A 20972-nucleotide genomic window follows, 5' to 3' on the forward strand; every position below is an offset into this window, starting at 1 on the left:
CAGATCGTCAAAAAGGATGTATTTTGACCGCGTAATGTAGTTACAGGTGTCTACCAGCAGGAGTAAACTAGAGGGTATGCATAGACGTAACTTTCCCGCCGGAACACGTTCCCTCAGCTGGACTGAGTGGCAAAAGATCCTGCTGCCTGACTGGATTTAATAGGGGAAACCGCGAAAACGCGAGTAAAACAAACGATTACACTAAAGGTTGGGCTCGAAAGCGTTCCTTATGATATGTCAAAGAAACCTAATCCATGGATATTGACATGCAGCCGGGAATCGTGTTTCCTGACATTTATATGTGCCTGATTTCGACGCCGGGGAAAAACATTAAGTAAATCTGCCTGTGAATATTTTATATAACTACAATATAGGTAGGTCTAAATCGGAGTGATCACTTATATCAATGTTATATATCGTCCAGCTCTAAAGCTTGTATAGTTTTTGTCAGTGTTTATTTAAAAGCACCCAATTATGCAGAATATAAGATGGTAAATATTTAATTGATGAGTTGTCAACACAATATATAACAATACAATATAAAAGGTATGATTTTACCCCCAAATCCAACATTTTGACACAAAATGATAACTGCAAAACATGCTTCTTTGCCTGGAGTCCAGCTGTTTCTGTGAATTGCTGCGACCTATTTGCTGGTATGCACGTGACGTCCCCGTCGGCCGTTATTACTGCGGTCACGCCCACTGAGTGGCAAAATACTGAGTGGCAGCATTGGTTTTCAGCGTGAATGCCGCGAAAAACACATCTGAAACGGAAAAGTGCTTTGCGAGTGACTGTACAAATGGCTTTGACACAAAATCTGAGGTATATTTTTACAGACTGCTGAAAGCTACAGAAAAAAGAAGCAAATAGGTCATTGCAATTCACAGAAACAGCTGGACTCCAGGCAAAGAAACATGTTTTGCAGTTATCATTTTGTGTCAAAATGTTGGATTTTGGGGTAAAATCATAACCTATACAATATATTGTATTGTTATATATTGTGTTGACAACTCATCAATTAATTATTTACCATCTTATATTCTGCATAATTGGGTGCTTTAAATAAACACTGACAAAAACTATACAAGTTTTAGGGCTGGACGATATGACGATATATATAACATTGACATAAGTGATCACTCCGATTTAGACCTACCTATATTGTATTTATATAAAGTGTTCACAGGCCGATTTGCTTTATGTATTTCCCCGGCGTCGAAATCAGGCACATATAAATGTCAGGAAACACGATTCCCGGCTGCATGTCAATATCCATGGATTAGGTTTCTTTGACATGTTATAAGGAACACTTTCGTGCCCAGCCTTTAGTGTAATCGATTGTTTTACTCGCGTTTTCGCAGTTTCCCCTATTAAATCCAGTCATGCAGCAGGTTCTTTTGCCACTCAGTCCAGCTGAGGGAGCGCGTTCCGGCGGGAAAGTGACGTCTTGCACAATGGCTGCTTTTGCTATGGTTACGGATACACTTCCGTAAACAAACCTGCCTCACTTCTCTTCACTAAATTCCTTTTGTTTTTTGAACTCGTTTTCAAACATGACTTTGCAAGATAGCGACGACCTCGACAGGTTTTTGAGGAATGCTGACCAGATAAGTAAGTGTTGTTTGTTTACAACCCCATTTTCACTGATATTGGTTCGCTTCCGTTATAAGGGACGTATTTATACAACGTCGCGTCAAGTCATTGGACTCTCAGTAATGTGGAATTAGAAATAACTTGACGCACATATTTTCTTGAAACATTAAGTAAATGTAATTGGAGTTGGGTTTTTTTTATTATTATTTTTATTTTTTGTTGATACCTGAGTGCAGATGAGTTGGTAAAAGAGTTCAATTCCAGCGACGTGTCGCGCCAGGAGAAAGCACTTGCGAAGGCAGATCAATTCATCTCATCCTTGGAGCAGGTGGAACCATGTAAAACCAAAATCAATAAGACGGTTATAAACAAAAATCCTTCATTTGAAAATGGGCCCCTGGTACAGTATTTGCAGTCTATTAAAAATGTAATACAATATAATGTGAATAAAAACACTTTATTGCATTTTAAATACATAGTGTTTATGATTATCAATAATATTTCAAAGAGATTAAGTGACTATTACGTGCTTTATATTATTTGTTATACAGTTACACTGCTTTTTTCCCCTTCTTTTCAGAACATTCAGTATGAATCAAGTCAAAATCCAGGTAGGTTTGTGTAGTCTCTTATTCTGGGTTCAGCAGTTGACAAGACTTCTCTGTCTCTGTATTGAATAATTTGGTTTCAGGTATAAAACTTGAATGTCTGCCCTTGACGTCTTTTAAATGATTCATAAATCAATACAAACTTGCTCGCCTTCTTCTTCACTTCTTGTCTTTTTATTATAAATCTTGCAACGGTACCCTTCGATTCGTCAGAGAATTTCTTCAGGACATTAGAAAAAGATGCCGAAGAAAGAAGTCAGAGAAGAAAGATGAAAGAGGAAAAAGCCAACGGTGTGTACACTGAAGCCTGAGAGCGAAATGGACATTTTTTGGGCAGTTTTGCATTGTCAGTTTGCAGCGTCTAGATTTCCTTTGTCCTCGTTTGACCTGCAGCGTTAAGGGAGCAGGGGAATGAGGCTTTCACTCAAGGTGACTACGAAACGGCTGTCAGGTTTTATACTGAAGGCTTGGAGCAGCTGCGTGACATGCAGGCTCTCTACACAAACAGAGCTCAGGTACTTCTACATTTCAGAGTTCTTCTACAATAATAAGATGAGCAGTATCATAACTGATATTCCTGTGAGACTTCTCCTCTTGTGATTTTATTGTCTCATACATTCATGTATTATGTAGGCCTTTATCAAGTTGAAGAGATATAAGGAGGCCATAAATGACTGTGAGTGGGCTCTGAGGGTGAGTAAATCAGTGGGAAAGAGGTCAGAGAAGTGACCCCTCATTTTTCAGTGTCAGCCGAAGCAGAGTTTCGCTTCCTACCTTGTCTGGTGAGAACAGCAGGCTTCATAGAGCAGCTTCTATTGAACTGGATAGTTGCTCAGCATTGGAAAATTGGGTTGAAGTTCCTTCTGAGCTGTGCTGAATAGTCTTTGCTTCAGGAAAAGTTTTAGAAAGATAAGAGCTAGCTAGTTTTATTTATATATTCTTTTAATTCTCTAATATTTGTATCCTTTTAATAAAGGAAAATCCAACATATTAAGTATGGGGTAAGTGACAAATAAGTGTCTAGGACAAAGAAAAGGAAATCTTTTAAATGCCCTAGCTAAATCACTCATGTGTCATAGTGGTTTTTTTTATTTTTATTTTTATTTTTTTTTTATGCCATTTTCAGCAAAAGTGTGTGTGCACATCTTAATCATATAATTACTTAAAAATTATTTAAAAATAAAATTTATTCAAAATTCTTGTGTTTTTCAGAGAGTCACACCTTTTCACAGTAATGAAGATCTAGAGGGGCTCTCTCTATGATATCATTTCTTTTTTTTCTTTTCTTTTTTTCTAAGAAATAACAATAAAAGATTAAGCTACTTAATAAGGTTTTCTTTTCACATATTTCATCCCTTTAAATAGGATGAATTTTTATGCCCCCTAAAACATCAAAATGAGTTTTAATTGAGAAATTAAAAACATGTTCATTATAGAACAGTGTATTCTATGGAAGCTTGTTTCCGCCACTAAATAAAAAAAATTAAAAAGGTAATTGTTTTTTTTTCTCAGAATTGTGAGATTTGACCTCGCAATTGCAAGTTATAAAGTCAGAATTGCGAGAATTAAAGAAAAAAAAACATGTTATGAAGTCAGAATAGCGTTATATAAAGTCAGAATTGCGAGATATAAAGTCAGAATTGCATGTTATGAAGTCAGAATTGCGAGATATAAAGTCAGAATTGCGAGATATAAAGTCAAAATTGCATGATATAAAGTCAGAATTGCGAGATATAAAGTCAGAATTGCGTGATGTAAAGTCAGAATTGCATGTTATGAAGTCAGAATTGCGAGATATAAAGTCAGAATTGCGAGATATAAAGTCAAAATTGCATGATATAAAGTCAGAATTGCGTGATGTAAAGTCAAAATTGCATGATATAAAGTCAGAATTGCATGTAATGAAGTCAGAATTGCGAGATATAAAGTCAGAATTGTGAGATATAAAGTCGCAATTGTGAGTTTTTATCACACAATTTATATTGTGGACTTTATAGCCCACAATTCTGACTTTATAACTTATGTTATAAAATGCATGTTACAAAGTCAGAATTGTGAGATAAAAAGTCGCAATTACCTTTTTTATTTTTTTATTTAGTGACGGAAACAATTCTGAATTGTATTTATTTTTATTTATTTTTTGATAAAATAATAATATGGGACAGAAAATATCACCTTACTGCATCTTCTGTTTTTTTTTTAAGTGGCTAATGAATATATAAACCTTTCATTCACAGTGCAATGAGAAGTGTATTAAAGCGTATATACACATGGGAAAATCTCACCTAGCACTCAAGGATTTCCCACAGGTAAGTATCGCTCAACAGAAGTCCTTCTGTCCTTTCAAGTCTAAAGCTGGATTACACTTATATTCTTCACCTTATTTGACACCTCTCCTTTTATCCTGCTGTTTTTGCTTCACTTTCAGTCTAGGATTTGCTATCGAAAGATTTTGGAGATAGAGCCACAGCGGGAAACCATGGTCAAAGGTATGATCCAAAAATGCTGTGAAGATCTGAGGCAAGGGAAGACAATGTCAATATTTTAGACTTTAGATCCATGCTTTGGCAGCAGAGTAGGACTAGCATTGTTATTAGTTAGCTTTTTGTATCTGTTTAAATATGTACTTTCAAGCATCTCTCAGCAGTACCAGAATAAACTGAGTTCACTTATAGTTTTTACATGAGTCTCTCTCATGCTCTCCCCCAGAACATTTTCTTGTAGAAAGCCTTACATGCTTACAGCAGCAGTTTTTAGACCATTAGTTGCTCATTTACATTCATTTTGAACTTTTGGAGAGGAATAATGACATTATGGATTTCCATTCTATGCATTTTAATAGAGTATTTCCACATGAATTTGCAAAAAAAAGAAGTATGTTCATGGAGCAGTCACATTACATTTATATTGCAATAGCTTATCTGAGACAAGTGGATTTGGGAGAGAAGGTGGCTCTCCAGGAAAAGGAAGCTTGGGAAGAGCTACAAGCGGGAACAGAACAGGCCACGGCAGTACTAGAGCTGCTGAAGAAGCTCGACAGACCCAATGAGATCAATCTTTACTACTGTGGTGGATTGGAGCTGCTCTCACAGGCTATTAAAGACTGTAAGTTCACATGATTAATTCAGAGTCCTTTGTTTTGTTTTTTTTGATGCTGCTGCTGTTGTTTCTTGTTTATTATTTAATTGTCACTGAACTCCAGAAGTTTTTTTGGTAGGATGAACAAATGTTTACGGCAGTGTTGAACCTCAGATTTGTGTGAAATATGCCTTCGGTTTACCCAGTGTTGTTCCAGCACCCAGAGCAGTATTTCTTGCACTTCAGATCGATACAGAGAGGATAGTAGTGAGGAATTTTTTGCAGAGGGCTCATTGATTCTGCTCTGCGGTTCATTTGCAGTTCATGATGAGGAAACTAATCCTCATGATCAGCCACAGAGGACAGACACAGTCCTATCGCAAACACAGGCGCATGCCTTTTAGATATTGTTAGTGAACGCGTGCATTACCTTTCAGTTTTTGTCTGCTCGGTTCTGATCTTGAGTCAATATACAGGCATGACGTTATGACCACCTTCCTAATATTGTATTGGTCCCCCTTTTGCTGCCAAAACAGCCCTGACCCGTTGAGGCATGGACTCCACTAGACCCCTGAAGGTGTGCTAACACCAAGATGTTAGCAGCAGATCCTTTAAGTCCTGTAAGTTGCGAGGTGGGGCCTCCATGGATCTGACTTGTTTGTTTAGCACATCCCACAGATGCTCGATTGGATTGAGATCTGGGGAATTTGGAGGCCAAGTCAACACCTCAAACTCGTTGTTGTGTTCCTCAAACCATTCCTCAACCATTTTTGCTTTGTGGCAGGATGCATTATCCTGCTGAAAGAGGCCACAGCCACCAGGGAATACCGTTTCAATGAAAGGGTGTACATGGTCTGCAACAATGCTTAGGTGGGCGGTACATGTCAAAGTAACATCCACATGGATGGCAGGACCCAAGTTTTCCCAGCAGAACATTGCCCAAAGCATCACACTGCCTCCGCCGGCTTGCCTTCTTCCCATACTTCATCCTGGTGCCATGTGTTCCCCAGGTAAGCGACGCATACACACCTGGCCATCCACGTGATGTAAAAGAAAACGTGATTCATCAGACCAGGCCATCTTCTTCCATTGCTCCATGGTCCAGTTCTGATGCTCACGTGCCCACTGTTGGTGCTTTCGGCGGTGGACAGGGGTCAGCATGGGCACCCTGACGGGTCTGCGGCTATGCAGCCCCATACACAACAAACTGCAATGCTCTGTGTATTCTGACACCTTTCTATCAGAACCAGCATTAACTTCTTGAGCAATCTGAGCTACAGTAGCTTGTCTGTTGGATCAGACCACACGGGCCAGCCTTCGCTCCCCACGTGCATCAATGAGCCTTGGCCGCCCATGACCCTGTCGCCGATTCACCACTGTTCCTTCATTGGACCACTTTTGATAGATACTGACCACTGCAGACGGGGAACACCCTACAAGAGCTGCAGTTTTGGAGATGCTCTGACACAGTCATCTAACCATCACAATTTGTCCCTTGTCAAACTCGCTCAAATCCTTATGCTTGCCCATTTTTCCTGCTTCTAACACATCAACTTTGAGGACAAAATGTTCACTTGCTGCCTAATATATCCCACCCACTAACAGGTGCCGTGATGAAGAGATAATCAGTGTTAATGTTTGTGTTATACTTCAAATTAAGTTACCTTATCAAGGTAACATTATAAAAACTACATGCTAAATCGAACTTTTAACTTTGAATTTGGCTTCCTTCTTTATATTCTGCAGTCCTTTCCAACAGAAATCCTCTCTTTAAAGCTATTTAAAGTGTCAGAAGTATTCTGCAAAGTAAAATATGGGCCTGTGCATTGTGAAGCATAATCTTGAAAGCTCTCCAAAACTGAAAGCTTTGTGCCAATGTTTTGTACAGGTGGGATACCTGAATGCCTCTTTGTGAACTCATTTCTAGTATTTCCTCAGAACGAACACTGCTTTTGTGTAGATAAGGCAGTGCTCTCTTATTCTTGATGAGCTTTTGTTTATTCTCCTTGTACGCTCTTTTGCCCTTGAACGAAGCGTATTGTGTGTCTGAGGCTGGCTACTGTGATTTAGTGTTGATATATGGCTCTCACTACACACCTACTAACACTGACCTTATCTGGTGTCCCTCACAGGTACTGGGCAGACATTATTCAGATTAAACAATGGCTTCAGTATCATTAATGGCAATAACATTGTAAGAAGGTAAGGTTACTAAAGAAGTGAACCTGACAGTTTGTGGTCAGAATGTACTTTCAACATTTGAAAATGGCTGTGTAAGGGTCTCTAGAAGTTGTATTTTTAAATTAATTGAATTTGAAGCTTTGTGCATAGTAGTTACTGTAGTATTATAAAGTGTGCATAATCCAGTGTGTATGATTGATTGCTTCTTCATCATTTATCAAGCAGCTTTTTCACCCCTTATCGGTTGTCTTGTTCCAACCAAATGTGCTATTAAAATTAATTGACTAATTTGAATACATTTAAACCACAGATGTGTAATCTGGCTCTGCTGTGTAATCATGTCTTGTGTTGGAATTTACTTTTCCACAGCAGAATGAAATTGAAAGGGTTTATCTATGTTTGACAATGATTGATTGGTTTGTTTGCGAGATTTGGTGTGTTTGTTTCATACAGTTTGCACACATGTGGTCTCTAGTCTATAAAACATGGTTGTTTAAAGGGATAGTTCAGCCAAACATGAAAATTCTTCCATTATTTCATCAGTGTCACGTCGTTCCCAGTGTTGGGGGTAACGCATTACAAGTAACTTGAGTAATGTAATCAGATTACTTTTTCAAGTAACAAGAAAAGTAAAAATTACTTTTAAATTTACAACAAAATATCTGGGTTACATTTTCATATAAGCAACGCAAGTTACTTTGTTTTATTTACTAACACCTCTCCTGTCCCCATGTTAAGAGAAATCGGAAGTGAGGAGCAGAGGTGTTGTGTGAACATGGTTATTGTATGATGGTTATTGTAGTTCTAGACTAAATGTGAAAAGGTATTTATTAATCTCGCTTCCACAAAAACAGATTCTGTATTCCACAAAATGAATAAAAACAGTGAAATGAAGGCTGAACTAATAATTTAAAGTAAAAAAAAAAAAACCTAAGTAACGCAGTTAGTTAGCTTTTAGTGAGTAACGCAATATTGTACTTTTAAAAGCAACTTTCTTCAAGATGAGGATGAAGGACTGAAGACAGGATCTAAATCTCAACTTGGTTTATTTAAACAAAAGTTAGACAGGCATAAAAGTGTGCAGCAAAACACAAACATCGACGACAACTGAAGACTGAAAACGGGAATTAAATACACAGAGATAACAAAGTAAATGATGAGCAGCTATGGTGGAGGATTAGTGTCCATGTGACTGATGAGTGGCGGGAAAATATAACAAAGGAAACGTGACTGAAGACAAACAAACTAAAGGTACGTTTACATGACAACGATATGCTTAAAACGGAGAAGTTTTCCTTTTCAGTTTTCCGCGTACAGAGGACACCATTGTCAAAACGATCCTATTTACACGGATCAGCGAAAACGACAAAAAAAAAAATGCTGTATTTTACTGTCAGGCCATTAGATGGCGATGAAACACTATAAACTGAACATGTTGCGCACGATGTCATCGTTTTCACAGATTTGCGTTTTTGTTGTTTACACGTAGACCGTTTTCAAAAACCTGCACTTTGAAACCTGTTTTCAAAAGTTTGCGTTTTCAGGCACCCAAAACGCCATTGTCATGTAAATGAATAGCAAAGTTTTACATTTTTAGTTGAAAACGGTGTCATGTAAACAGCCCCTAAAAGTCCATGAAGGTGACACTGACTAAACATGAACATGACAACTGGTCGTTCCAAACCTGTACCCTTTATATACTATTAAAGTACTTATTAATATTTTAAATGATTAATGTTTTAAATATTTTCAGTTTTCATTTCATTTCAGTTTTAGTAAATTTGTTATGTGCTTTTGCCATTTTTATAAGGTTTTTAATATTTCTATTTAGCTTTAATTTTTAATTTGAGTTTTAGCACTTTAACTTAAATTTAGTTTATTTTAGTTAGCTGACAAAGCAACATTTCTACTTTTCATTTAAGTTTTGTAAGTGTAAGTTTTTCATCTAATATTTATGCTTTATTTCAATTAACAAAAACTATTTTTAATATTTTCAGTTTTAGTTAACAATAACAACAATGACCCGTACGACTATTTCTTACATGGAACGCAATTTTTGAAGAATGTCGTTCTTTTTCATGCATTTGCAGTGGAAGAGGACATCCATTCAAAATGAATGCAAAGCAAAAAATGTTTTTGGGTGAACTATCCCTTTAACTCCATTTGGTCTACAGTGCATGACTGAAGTGTGTTTACTGTATTATAGTTTTTCCCTTTCTGTATTTAGCTGTCTTTCACAGAATTCAGAAGATCCGTATACAGTGGATCTATGCATGTCCGTGGTCAAACTATGGAGGACAGTTTGCACTGGAAACGGTAAGATGAAATGCATCACGTGAGCATATGAATCTTGTTCAAAGACCTTGAAAATGAAAGACGCTATTGCTGAGGAAAAAATAGCAATCCCATTTGCACATTTCTTGTTTATCCTTTTAAACTCTTTCTCTGGAAAACTTAAAATGTATCGACAACATTTGTTCTGGTTCTACTCCCCACAGAATGAGGATTTGTGAAATTGTCTTAATTCAAGTCAATATCAATTTATCCTGTTCTTGCCTGCTAGCAGTGAAATGGTTATTGCCTCCCACATTAAAAGTCTCTTTACTAAGTGCTTTGTGCCCTTCAGGTGTAATCTCATTAACTGGTCACTTACATTTGCGTTTGTCTTTATTAAACCCTTATCATAATTGTGTTCCTTCCAGAGCAGAACCAACAGCTGTTGATGGAGTGTCCTGTTACCAGACAACACATGGTCCAGCTGTTGGCATCACCAATATGTGAAATACAGAAGGAAAGCCTGGAATTGCTCAGCTTGTACTCACAAACGCAGCACGGAAGGGACGTGCTCATCGGCAACCTTAATTTATGCCAGTACGTACAGTATTTTCAGTGTCATATTGAATGCATTGCATCACAGTTTACAAAATGATGTGCCATGAATTAATTACTTACAACATAACACATATGAGGTTAAATGAGCCATTTAGACGGGACTAATTATGTGAAACAAAATGGATTGGCGTGCCACACTGCTAAGAAATACTGTCATGGTAAAGATCGTTTTAGATCAGGGGTAAAGATAAAAATACATACTCAGAACATAATTAATAAGTAATAAATCACATATCATTAATTACTCAGCATTTAGGCGCTACTTTAAAGACACTCCATGTTTATACAGATACATTTTTTATCTCGTAAAAGTAATGTTTTTTCCTTTTATGTACTGTTAGAATAATTGCTTGCGTCGCTTAATTGAATATTTAAACAGCATAATTAATTCATTATATCAAAAAGTGCATGGTAATATATATGTATTGCTTTTACAATATTTACTAGTAATTATTTAATTCCACTTTGATGTAAATTTCATCTTAACCTTCTGCGTTTTCTACAAACTAGAGCAGGAGATAGATTTAAGTGTGGTTTTCCTACGATATCTGTGATTCAACTAATTAGCTAGCATGCAGAAGGCGTCCTACTGTTTTTAGCATGTTTTATTAAAGTCCTTTTAATGAGCCCATAATGAATTCGTTCTGTCTCCTGTAGAATGGCAGAGAACCTGATGAGCTGTGTTTGCCGTGATACGAGCTCCGCGTCGGCGCTGACAGTTCTGAAGAACTTGGCTGCAGAAAATAAGTATGCACAATCAATATAGTTGCTCTTACCATATGAATGCCCGTGAGAGAGACAGCGAAACTGACCTTTTTTTCCAAAATCTTGGGCACAGCCCACCTGAGAGTCTAGTAGATTCCCATACATCATAGTCGCTTGCACGTATTAAATCGAGACACATTCAAATTCATTCAGCTCAACAGCCCAGGTCCCTTGAGAACGCGAAGTGAACACATTTAAGACAAAACAATCCATCACATTCACAAATCCCTCCATTTATCTCTGTGAGAGAGATCAGCTTTTTGCCGTTTCTAGTCATTCACCACCTTACAGATAGAGAATGGTGCTCCCGGTGACCAGGAGATGGAATTAAGCAGCCACTTCATGCACAAAAGGAAATGAGAATGGCGTAACAGTTTGATGGATAGTCAATGAAAAGTGTTCAGTGAATTCAAGCTGCTCTCTTGTTTCTAGATAAGGATGGTTAGCCATATTGGTCTTGCCTTGTGTTGTACGTGGGCCGTCACCAACATGAGATTTGAAACCATAGATCTGCTTGGATCAGCGCCCACCACATTATAACGCATTTTTATCTTTTGCCCCCACGGCTCTTTGCGCATTACAGCGAGAGGGTTATCTGAGGATTTTAGTCTGTTGAGCTTTATTCTTGTTAAGTAGCTCATTTCTTTATTTAATAATTTTGTTGTTGTTTATCTTTTTCAGATTTAAGATTCAGTCAAGGGAGAATTTCACAGCAGTTTTTGCCCTTCCTCTTGAACATCTGCTGGTGATGTATTATGAAACATATAATCATCCTCTTAATAATTATAATATTCTAAATCATAATATCACATTCTAATACTTTATTGTTTGATTTATCAGACATTTTGGAACAGGATTGTACATTGCTGCCATTATAACTAGAAGACACATAATTACTAAAGAAACTTTTTCTTATTGATCAAAGACCCTTAATACATCTTAGCATTGAAATGTCTTCTGTCTGACTATATTATGCTATCCAAAACTCTCTTTCTGAAGGTTGACTCCACATGCTAAGAAGTCTATTTAGTTTTGATTTAAGCCGTACCAAGATATTATTTTACCAAACTGCAGTCTTCTGGCAGCAAAAGAACCCAAATCTTCAGAAAAAGCAAATATGCTGCTGCACTTCAGTGTAACAAAGATTACAATCCATGTAGACATCCACTTACTGATATGATTAGAATTAGTAATTGTCATATGAATACTAGTATGATGAGAGCTGTTTCTTGTGTCTTATTATAAAGTTAGAAGGTGTACTTATCCTGTTACACAGAAAAACTTTCTTCTTTCTTACCTGTATTAATAATTACAATTCATAATCATTAAATTTGTGTCCTACTAATGACATAATTAGCTTTTAGATAATTAATTTACAATACCGTTCAAAAGATTGGAGTCTGTAAGATTTTTAAAAATATTTTTGAAAGTCTCCTGCTCACCAAGGCTGCATTTATTTGATAAAAAATACAGTAAAACAGTAAAATTGGGAAATATTATTTATCACATTTTAAAATAACAGTTTTCTGTTTTAATGTATTTTAAAATGTAATTTATTCCTGTGATGGCAAAGCTGAATTTTCAGCAGCCATTACTCCAGTCTTCAATGTCACATGATCCTTAAAGGATTAGTTCACTTTCAAATGAAAATTAGCCCAAGCTTTACTCACCCTCAAGCCATCCTAAGTGTATATGACTTTCTTCTTTCTGATGAACATAATCGGAGATATTTTAATAAATATTCTAAAGCATCTGAGCTTTATAATGGCAGTAAGCGATACCAACAAGTATGAGCTGAAGAAAGTGCTTCCATCCATCATAAACGTACTCCACACGGCTCCGGGGGGTTAATAATAAGGCCTTCTGAAGTGAAGCAATGCGTTTGTGTAAAACAAAATCCATATTTAAAAAGTTACGAAGTAAAATATCTAGTTACCGCCAGACCGCATTCTGTATTCAACTTACGAAAAAAGTGTAAAACTCTCGCAGTTCAAAAAGCTTACGGTACATCCTACGCCTTCCCTATTCAACTTACGGAAAAAGCTTAACTGTTGTGACGCCAGTTCCGTTTTTTTCGTACGTTGAATACGGAATGCGGTCTGGCCGAAGCTAGATATTTTACTTCATAACTTGTTAAATATGGATTTTTTTTTTTTTTACACAAACGCATCGCTTCGCTTCAGAAGGCCTTTATTAACCCCCGGAGCCACGTGGAGCACACATTTATGATGGATGGATGTGGATGGAAACACTTTCTTCAGCTCATACTCGTTGGTCCCGCTCACTGCCATTATAAAGCTCGGATGTGTCAGGATATTTATTAATATTTCTCCAATTGTGTTCATCAGAAAGAAGAAAGTCATATACACCTAGGATGGCTTGAGGGTGAGTAAAGCTGGGGCTAATTTTCATGTGAAAGTGAACTAATCCTTTAAGAAATCATTTTAATATGCTGATTTCCCTCAAGAATCATTTCTTTACTGTCAGTGTTGATTTATTTAATGCATCTTTCCTGAATACAAATATTATTATTTTTTCTTTTCTTTCTTTCTTTCTTTCTTTCTTTCCAAAAAATTAGTCTAATATCATGACAGCTGACCACAAGATCCTGGCTTCTGTGATTTCTGTGATTGGGAGCATGGCTCTGGATGATGTCATCAATAAAAAGCTGGCAGGACGTGAAGAATTTTGGAAATGCGCTCTTCAAGCAATGGTAAGCTTGGAGATGATAACCCTTTTACATCACAACCAAGCTCCCAAATACTCTGTGTCCTTGAACATTGCTGAATTATGTATGATGTCTTGCACTGTGAATTTTGATTCTAAGGGTTTGTTTCTAAGCTCCTTTTGCTATCTTGTTGCATGAGCTGTGAAACAGCCTTTTCCCACAGACGCTAAAACTGTGAAAGGACATGAATTTAATTTCCGGCACTGTCAAGATAAAGCTCTGTTTTGGTTGCAGGAGTGGTGCGTCGCCTGTGAATGTAGAAGTGTCCTCTATCCCCTCCTGGGTTTGATGATCAACTTAGCCTCAAATCCCTCTCAAGTTGTCCAGGTAAAGCAGGAAGTTTAATATGCCGGGCTGTGGGCCAGCCCTCATCCAACACATCAAGCACTTTTGTAGCCAAAGGATTGGCAGAATGTTCTGCTAGTGCCTTTCCTCTCCATATGTTGCAATCATGTCTGAAACAGCAAAGGAAAATTGGAGAGAATGCTTTTTTGGCTGTCTTTTGACACACAGGAGCACGCTGTTCTGGCCAGCAGCAGGTGCATGGACCTGCTGAGCGATTCCTCTGGAGGCGTCATCACAGTGAGTTGAATTCGTTTTACCAAGGCCAAAGCGAGCTTTAACCCACCCCCTGATGATGGGAGCCGCCAGAACGTTTGAACTGTAGATTTCTGCATATTAATTATTAAAATGTTCATTCTGCAGGATGTGGGTTGTTGTGGAACCCTGCGTATTCGCCTCTCTAGAGCATCCCTACAAAACATTTACACATATGGGTTCTACAAGATCAAAAATGGAAGTTTAAATATATGGATGTCCTTAGATGCCTAACATCCCCAAGAGAAGAATTTCGCATGCACTGAAGCATTTACAAAGTGATTACCGAAGCAGCCACAGGCCTTAGCTTGGGGACTATTTTCTCTGTCTATGTAAATCGGGTTCCAGGTTGTTTGCTTGGGTTTTGCTAATCCTTTTGAAATGTTCTATGTTTCCTAATGATGGGAGTTGTGGTATCAAACATGTTGTTTTGTCTTTGACTTCAGAGAGCTGCAGGTTTGCTGAGTGTTCTCCTCCCTATGTCTTCTGATGCCACTCAGGAAGTTGTGCGGAATGGAATAGTGAAGAAGTTGCTGAAGATTCTGAAGGTAGAGACTATGGTTTTTAGTGTTCGAAATAGTGTCTGTAAGGAAGTAAAGTCAAATTAAATGAGATATAATTAGATATTGGAGATGGTAGAGATTATACCCCTTGCATTAAATTGGCAATCTAAATATTTTACATTTAAATTTAAACAAATCTCTACTGAAAAGATCTTCTTTGCCCAGCAGAGGATCAGTGGATTATAAATTATTACTGACTCTCAGCCCAGAAGCTAAATTTCCAAAATTACCCAAATTTAATTTAAATAATTAGTTTATTTATTTATTTTATTTATAACCTGGTTCATCCTTTGTTTACATCGAATCTATCTATCTATCTATCTATCTGTCTGTCTGTCTGTCTGTCTGTCTATTGATATATCTATCTCTATCTATCTATCTATCTATCTATCTGTGTAGTTCTGTCGATCTGTCTATCATTCTGTCTCGCTCTATGTCTGTTTCTGTGTATCTATATCTATCTAGCTATCTACGTATCTGTCTGGCTGTCTGTGTTTCTGTCTGTTGTTCTGTCTGTCAATCAACAGAAAAAGGAAAAATCTATATCTATCTATCTATCTGTCTGTCTATTGATCTATCTATCATCTATCTATCTATCTATCTATCTGTCTATCTTTCTGTCTGTCTGTCTGTCTGTCTGTCTGTCTGTCTGTCTATCTGTCTGTCTATCTGTCTGTCTGTCTATTGATCTATCTATGTCTGTCTGTCTGTCTATTGATCTATCTCTATCTATCTATCTATCTATCTGTGTAGTTCTGTCGATCTGTCTATCATTCTGTCTCGCTCTATCTATGTCTGTTTCTGTGTATCTATCTATCTATCTATCTATCTACGTATCTGTCTGGCTGTCTGTGTTTCTGTCTGTTGTTCTGTCTGTCAATCAACAGAAAAAGGAAAAATCTATATCTATCTATCTATCTGTCTGTCTATTGATCTATCTATCATCTATCTATCTATCTATCTATCTATCTGTCTATCTTTCTGTCTATCTGTCTGTCTATCTGTCTGTCTATTGATCTATCTATGTCTGTCTGTCTGTCTATTGATCTATCTCTATCTATCTATCTATCTATCTATCTGTGTAGTTCTGTCGTTCTGTCTATCATTCTGTCTCGCTCTATCTATGTCTGTTTCTGCGTATCTATCTATCTATCTATCTATCTACGTATCTATCTGGCTGTCTGTGTTTCTGTCTGTTGTTCTGTCTGTCAATCAACAGAAAAAGGAAAAATCTATCTGTCTGTCTGTTGATCTATCTATCTATCTATGTATCTACCTATGTATCTATCTGTCTGTCTGTTAATCTGTCTGTCTGTCTATTGATCTATCTATCTATCTCTATCTATCTATCTATCTATCTGTGTAGTTCTGTCGATCTGTCTATCATTCTGTCTCGCTCTATCTATGTCTGTTTCTGTGTATCTATCTATCTATCTATCTATCTACGTATCTATCTGGCTGTCTGTGTTTCTGTCTGTTGTTCTGTCTGTCAATCAACAGAAAAAGGCAACAACATATCATCATGAATATCGACAGACGTTTTTGGAGTTAAGATGCAATTTTCCTCTCCATTGACCTGTATTAACAGATGGATCCAAAGCAGATAATTGTGTATCGGCAGCAGCAAAAATTTGAGTTCGATGTCATGGCATGAGAATCCCAGGACAAAGGTCTATCTTTACAGCTAAAGCTCATGCTTTACTATTGGCTTTGGAAAATACAGAAAATGGACAAGAACTAAATTTCTTAATGTTCACAGGCTCAATCTTGCCTTCAGGCACTGGAATCTGTAAAGACTGATCATCCCATAATTATAAATATATTAGCTAAAGTAGATCTTTTACACAAGAAAAATTTCAGTATCTTTTTTTGCTGGGTTCCAGGTCATATTGGTTTATCTGGTAACAAGAAAGCAGACATCACTGCAAAGGATGCTCTCAACTTGAATATTTCAGAGTGTCAAATTCCACCCTCTTATCTCAGACCAGTAATAAACTCCTATATTAATAACGTGTGGCAGGTGGAATAGGATAAATGCAAAGGAAATAAGTTACACGAAATAAGTCCTAATATAAGAAGAATGTTTTTTTACTAATTTCAAATCTAGGTATGATCAAGTTGTTTTTACTAGATGCCATTTAGGTCATACAAGACTTGCACATGGTTATTTATTAAAAGGTGAAGAACCACCATCATGCCTTCCATGTCAAACTACAATGACTATTAAACATATTTTACTGGACTGCAATGTTTTTAATGTAAATAGACAAGGGTTTTATTCAGAGATTTGTTTAACTGATGTATTCTATCTGTCTGTTGTTCTGTCTATCATTCTGTCTTGCTCTATTTATCTATCTATCTATCTGTCTATCTATCTGTCTGTCTGTCTGTCTGTCTATCTATCTATCTATCTATCTTTATAAAGAATGTAACTTTGCTGGCTGCCTCCGTTTCACATTCTTGTATTCTGGTGACCAGCTGTATTGTTTTTCTTCTTCTTCTTCTTCTTTTTAAAGCGGAGTATTGCAATTGCAATTGTAGAGATTTAACTGAATTTTGCTTGTGTGTCTGTCCGGTCAGGTAGGAGGAGAGATGAGCTCCAGATACTCCATTAAAGCCTTGACAGTCTGTACTGCCTCAATCCCACGGGCTTGTGAGGAGCTGGTTAAGCTTGACAAACGTGAGTTCTGAGGGCCAGGGAGGCAGAGGATTGGATTCAATAAGATGTTTTAAGCTCTGTGGCCTTATGGTGACTTTGTGTGCTACACACATTTATTCATTCAGGGCTGCACACTTTGAGAAAACTCCTGGGCGGCATTGACGAGTTGGTGGTGGGGAACGCAGCTTTGTGTATGGGCCATTGCTTAGAAGTGGATGGAGCTGCCAGTGGCCTCCTGGGCACAGACTGCGTGCCGTTGCTGCTACGCCACAGCGCCGGAGACGCCAAAAGAGCAGCCGTTCGGCAGAACGCAGCCATCACTCTTGGGAAGCTATGCAAAATAGAACCCAGGTATAATTAATTCTGACTTGCCTTTTGCAGTCAGCTGCATTATATTGATTAACATTCATGCTAATGTACTTATATACACAGTGATACTCTGGGATACATGAAGGTGAAAAGATAATGCCTCCTCATAATTAACCTCAACAAGATGATGAACTGTCTGAATGCATAATGAATTAAAAAATGTCAGGTCTACAGTTTATGGGCATAAGCAAGGCATCCTAATTGATGTGTTTGTTTGTTGCATTTGACATTAGTTTATATTCTCGTCTCATTTTATGGCTGTTAAAGAGCACTTTTACAGATGTGAGAGTTTCTTTAAATATTTACCGATTGCACCTTTGTGCTTTTATTGACATAAAGAACTATCAGGTTTTTTCCCTTCATCTTTAATTTATGAAGGGTTCACAAGATCAGGCTTCAGAGAAGTAGCTCTGTTAGTTAAGTGTTTTTGAGGCATCTTATTCTCCCAGTCAGCATCTAACAAGGACAATCCAACAAAGAGGAGTAGGAATCTTATGGCATTCAACTTTGATGAGCTTTCAACTTCTCAGAGGTAACGCTCCTCCGAGCATGAGTCTTTACAGTTAGATTTCAAACCTTTGAGATCAGAGTGCAGCCTAAAAAAGACATTTTAGACAGAAAACAGTGGAGGGTACAGACACTGCCAAAAATATTACACATAACCGATGAAACTGCTTTATATGCAGAGCAAACTGGCTGACGTTTTCATGCTTGTTTGCATTTCATATTCTTAGCTCTGGTTTTATATTTGGTTGTTCAGAATACATTGTGTGGTCAAAATGAGAAAGAACCTAATTCTGTTGGTTTGATAAATCTTTGTTTTGATTTTTTTTTCAGGCACATGGAGAAACTCAGGGAGCTTCATGGTTTAGAAATCCTTCATTCCTGTGTGAGATTGATCACGTGAGCCACTATCCACATTCGGTTCCTCAATAAATGATCCCATAACTCAGGACACGCTTGCAAACACACACACACACATACAGATGAATGCTGTCCTTTGGTTCACAGCTTAAGATGCTCATCTTAAGTGAGGCCACAAATTACTGTCATGCCTTAAGGCCTATCTTGATTATGCAGCTGTTTCCTGTGTTCATTTTAATTAGAGAGAATTCACATTGACATGTGACTCTGTTATCTGCTGTTGTAGAGAACATGTTGCCCCGGGACGATATTCGAAACGTTTCAATTTCCTTTCATCCCAAATGACTTACTTGGGAAGTGTGTTGCCTTGATTACATTTTTCTCCCTGTTTGCTGATAAATGGATTAATGGTAGCTTTCATGTGTTAAATAAAAAGAATAAAAACTGCATTTGAAGATTATTATGGTTAAAGCCTGCTCATCTTTGCAGACTTGATAGCGTTAGAAAGCATTTGATGATGTAATGAGAAAAAAGTAAAATTGTTACAATTCAAATGGGTTTAGCAGAAGTGAGGCTGACAGTGTAATCCAGGGTTTGGGAAAAGATTTCAGAAACAGACTGCAATATGTAATATTAACACTTCAGGTTTGTCCCAGAGCATCCTTAAATGTGCTGTAAGCAAATTTTTGTAGTTATGCTAACTTTTGTTTAACTTAAAGGGGTAGTTCACCAAAAAATGCTGTCATCAAATCTGTGTGACTTTCTTTCTTCTGTGGAACAAAAAAGAAGATATTTTGAGAATGTCTCTGGTATTTTGGGCCCAACACTGTTCAGCTACCAGCATTCTTCAAAATATCTTCTTTATACAATTTTGGAAAGATGTGTGTGAGTAAATGATGGCATAATTTTCGTTCCCTTTAATGTAAGCACCCAAGTTTTGGATGATTAGTCAACTTTGATGTCAATTGACCACTGACAAAATAGTTTTTTGCAGAATTATCACTAATTACTAATCACTTTTTTTATATAATAGTATGATATTTAGTATTTTAATAATAATAATTACAATAGTATTTTAACAATAGCATATTCCCGGTTCCCAGTTTTATTTTGGAGGGCTCTTAAAAGTGTGACCTTGGACCCCATTCTATTGGCAGAAACAGCTTTGTTTATGGAAACTCTGTTCTGTGCCTATATGACCAAATCTGATAAGAAATCAAACATTTTACCTTTCTTTTTGTTTTCAGTTAGCCTTTGATTAGCAAGACCCTTTCCAGGCTCTTTTGATTAGCCAGAACAAGATATGGTAAATACATTAAACATTTTGGCATTCCACACAGCTACCAAGTGGGATGGGATTCTGTTATATCATATTTTTACATTTCTATTTATTTATTTAGAAGACACTTTTATTGAAAGCAACTTACAAATGAGTAAGACATTTGAAGAGTCAGCAGGATACAGTTAAGTGCTCAGAGAAGAGATGAGTTTTTAGCCATATATTCATTCTTATATTAAAGACATAACTAACCCCTCAGTGACATTTTTCTTTGGACTTATAAACCTTTCAACCAGTGAACAGTGGAGCAGACTGGGGTAAATTTCTACCTGTCTGTAGTTCTTGGCAAACATATTTACATTATTGACCAAGAGTGGATTAGACTATGCTTTAATATTTCTGCCTGAGGAAATGTGTAAACTCATCTGAAAATGAACTGAAACAACTACAAGCTCTTTGATATAACCAAAGACTATAGAGTAACACCAGACGCGTCTCTCGTATTGTTTTGAATGGGAGAAAGTGCAATGCACAATATGGCGGAATAAGTCCCGCCTTCTAAATAAGAGCCAATCGCCGATTGGTAAAGTCATCGCATCAATGCAGCGGCCGTTAAAAGCTCCGGTTCCTATAGAAACAGTCAGATGTGCGCCTCCGAAATGAGGCACAAGAGACATGCATTTAGGACTGCGCATGCACATTAGCTTGATCCAGCCTGAAAAATACAGTTTTTTGTACAATTCCTGGCGGTTAGTGATACACATTTGAAAAAGTGACTTGTCCAACATTAAGC

General features: G+C 37.2%; 1 protein-coding gene across 2 annotated transcripts; it reads left to right on the forward strand.

Annotated features, from left to right (window-relative positions):
• Positions 1–1357: 1357 nt before the first annotated feature.
• On the forward strand, positions 1358–19358 carry ttc12 (tetratricopeptide repeat domain 12). Of its 2 annotated transcripts, none has more exons than XM_051862301.1 (21): positions 1358–1614; positions 1833–2023; positions 2177–2207; positions 2418–2495; positions 2598–2719; positions 2838–2897; positions 4442–4513; positions 4633–4693; positions 5121–5309; positions 7415–7484; positions 9691–9779; positions 10166–10334; positions 11013–11102; positions 11802–11865; positions 13699–13833; positions 14083–14175; positions 14362–14430; positions 14892–14993; positions 17589–17688; positions 17793–18018; positions 18874–19358. In XM_051862301.1, the coding sequence occupies exons 1-21, from the start codon at positions 1557–1559 to the stop codon at positions 18941–18943; spliced, it is 2139 nt and encodes a 712-aa protein (XP_051718261.1). In that variant the 5' UTR covers positions 1358–1556; the 3' UTR covers positions 18944–19358. The 2 variants fall into 2 exon arrangements, with proteins under 2 accessions (XP_051718261.1, XP_051718262.1); XM_051862302.1 differs by having other exon boundaries at positions 1833–1996.
• Positions 19359–20972: the final 1614 nt, after the last annotated feature.

This window comes from Ctenopharyngodon idella, chromosome 15 (genome assembly GCF_019924925.1).
Source record: "Ctenopharyngodon idella isolate HZGC_01 chromosome 15, HZGC01, whole genome shotgun sequence".
Taxonomy (NCBI): domain Eukaryota; kingdom Metazoa; phylum Chordata; class Actinopteri; order Cypriniformes; family Xenocyprididae; genus Ctenopharyngodon; species Ctenopharyngodon idella.

What these genes read in the sequence shown, in the direction of transcription:
- ttc12 (XM_051862301.1), top strand. Translation starts at nt 1,557, where the DNA reads ATGACTTTGCAAGATAGCGACGACCTCGACAGGTTTTTGAGGAATGCT. An exon ending in TCTACACAAACAGAGCTCAG is followed by an intron (nt 2,720 to 2,837) that starts GTACTTCTACAT and finishes TGTATTATGTAG; the next exon opens with GCCTTTATCAAGTTGAAGAG. An exon ending in ATCCCTCTCAAGTTGTCCAG is followed by an intron (nt 14,176 to 14,361) that starts GTAAAGCAGGAA and finishes TTTGACACACAG; the next exon opens with GAGCACGCTGTTCTGGCCAG.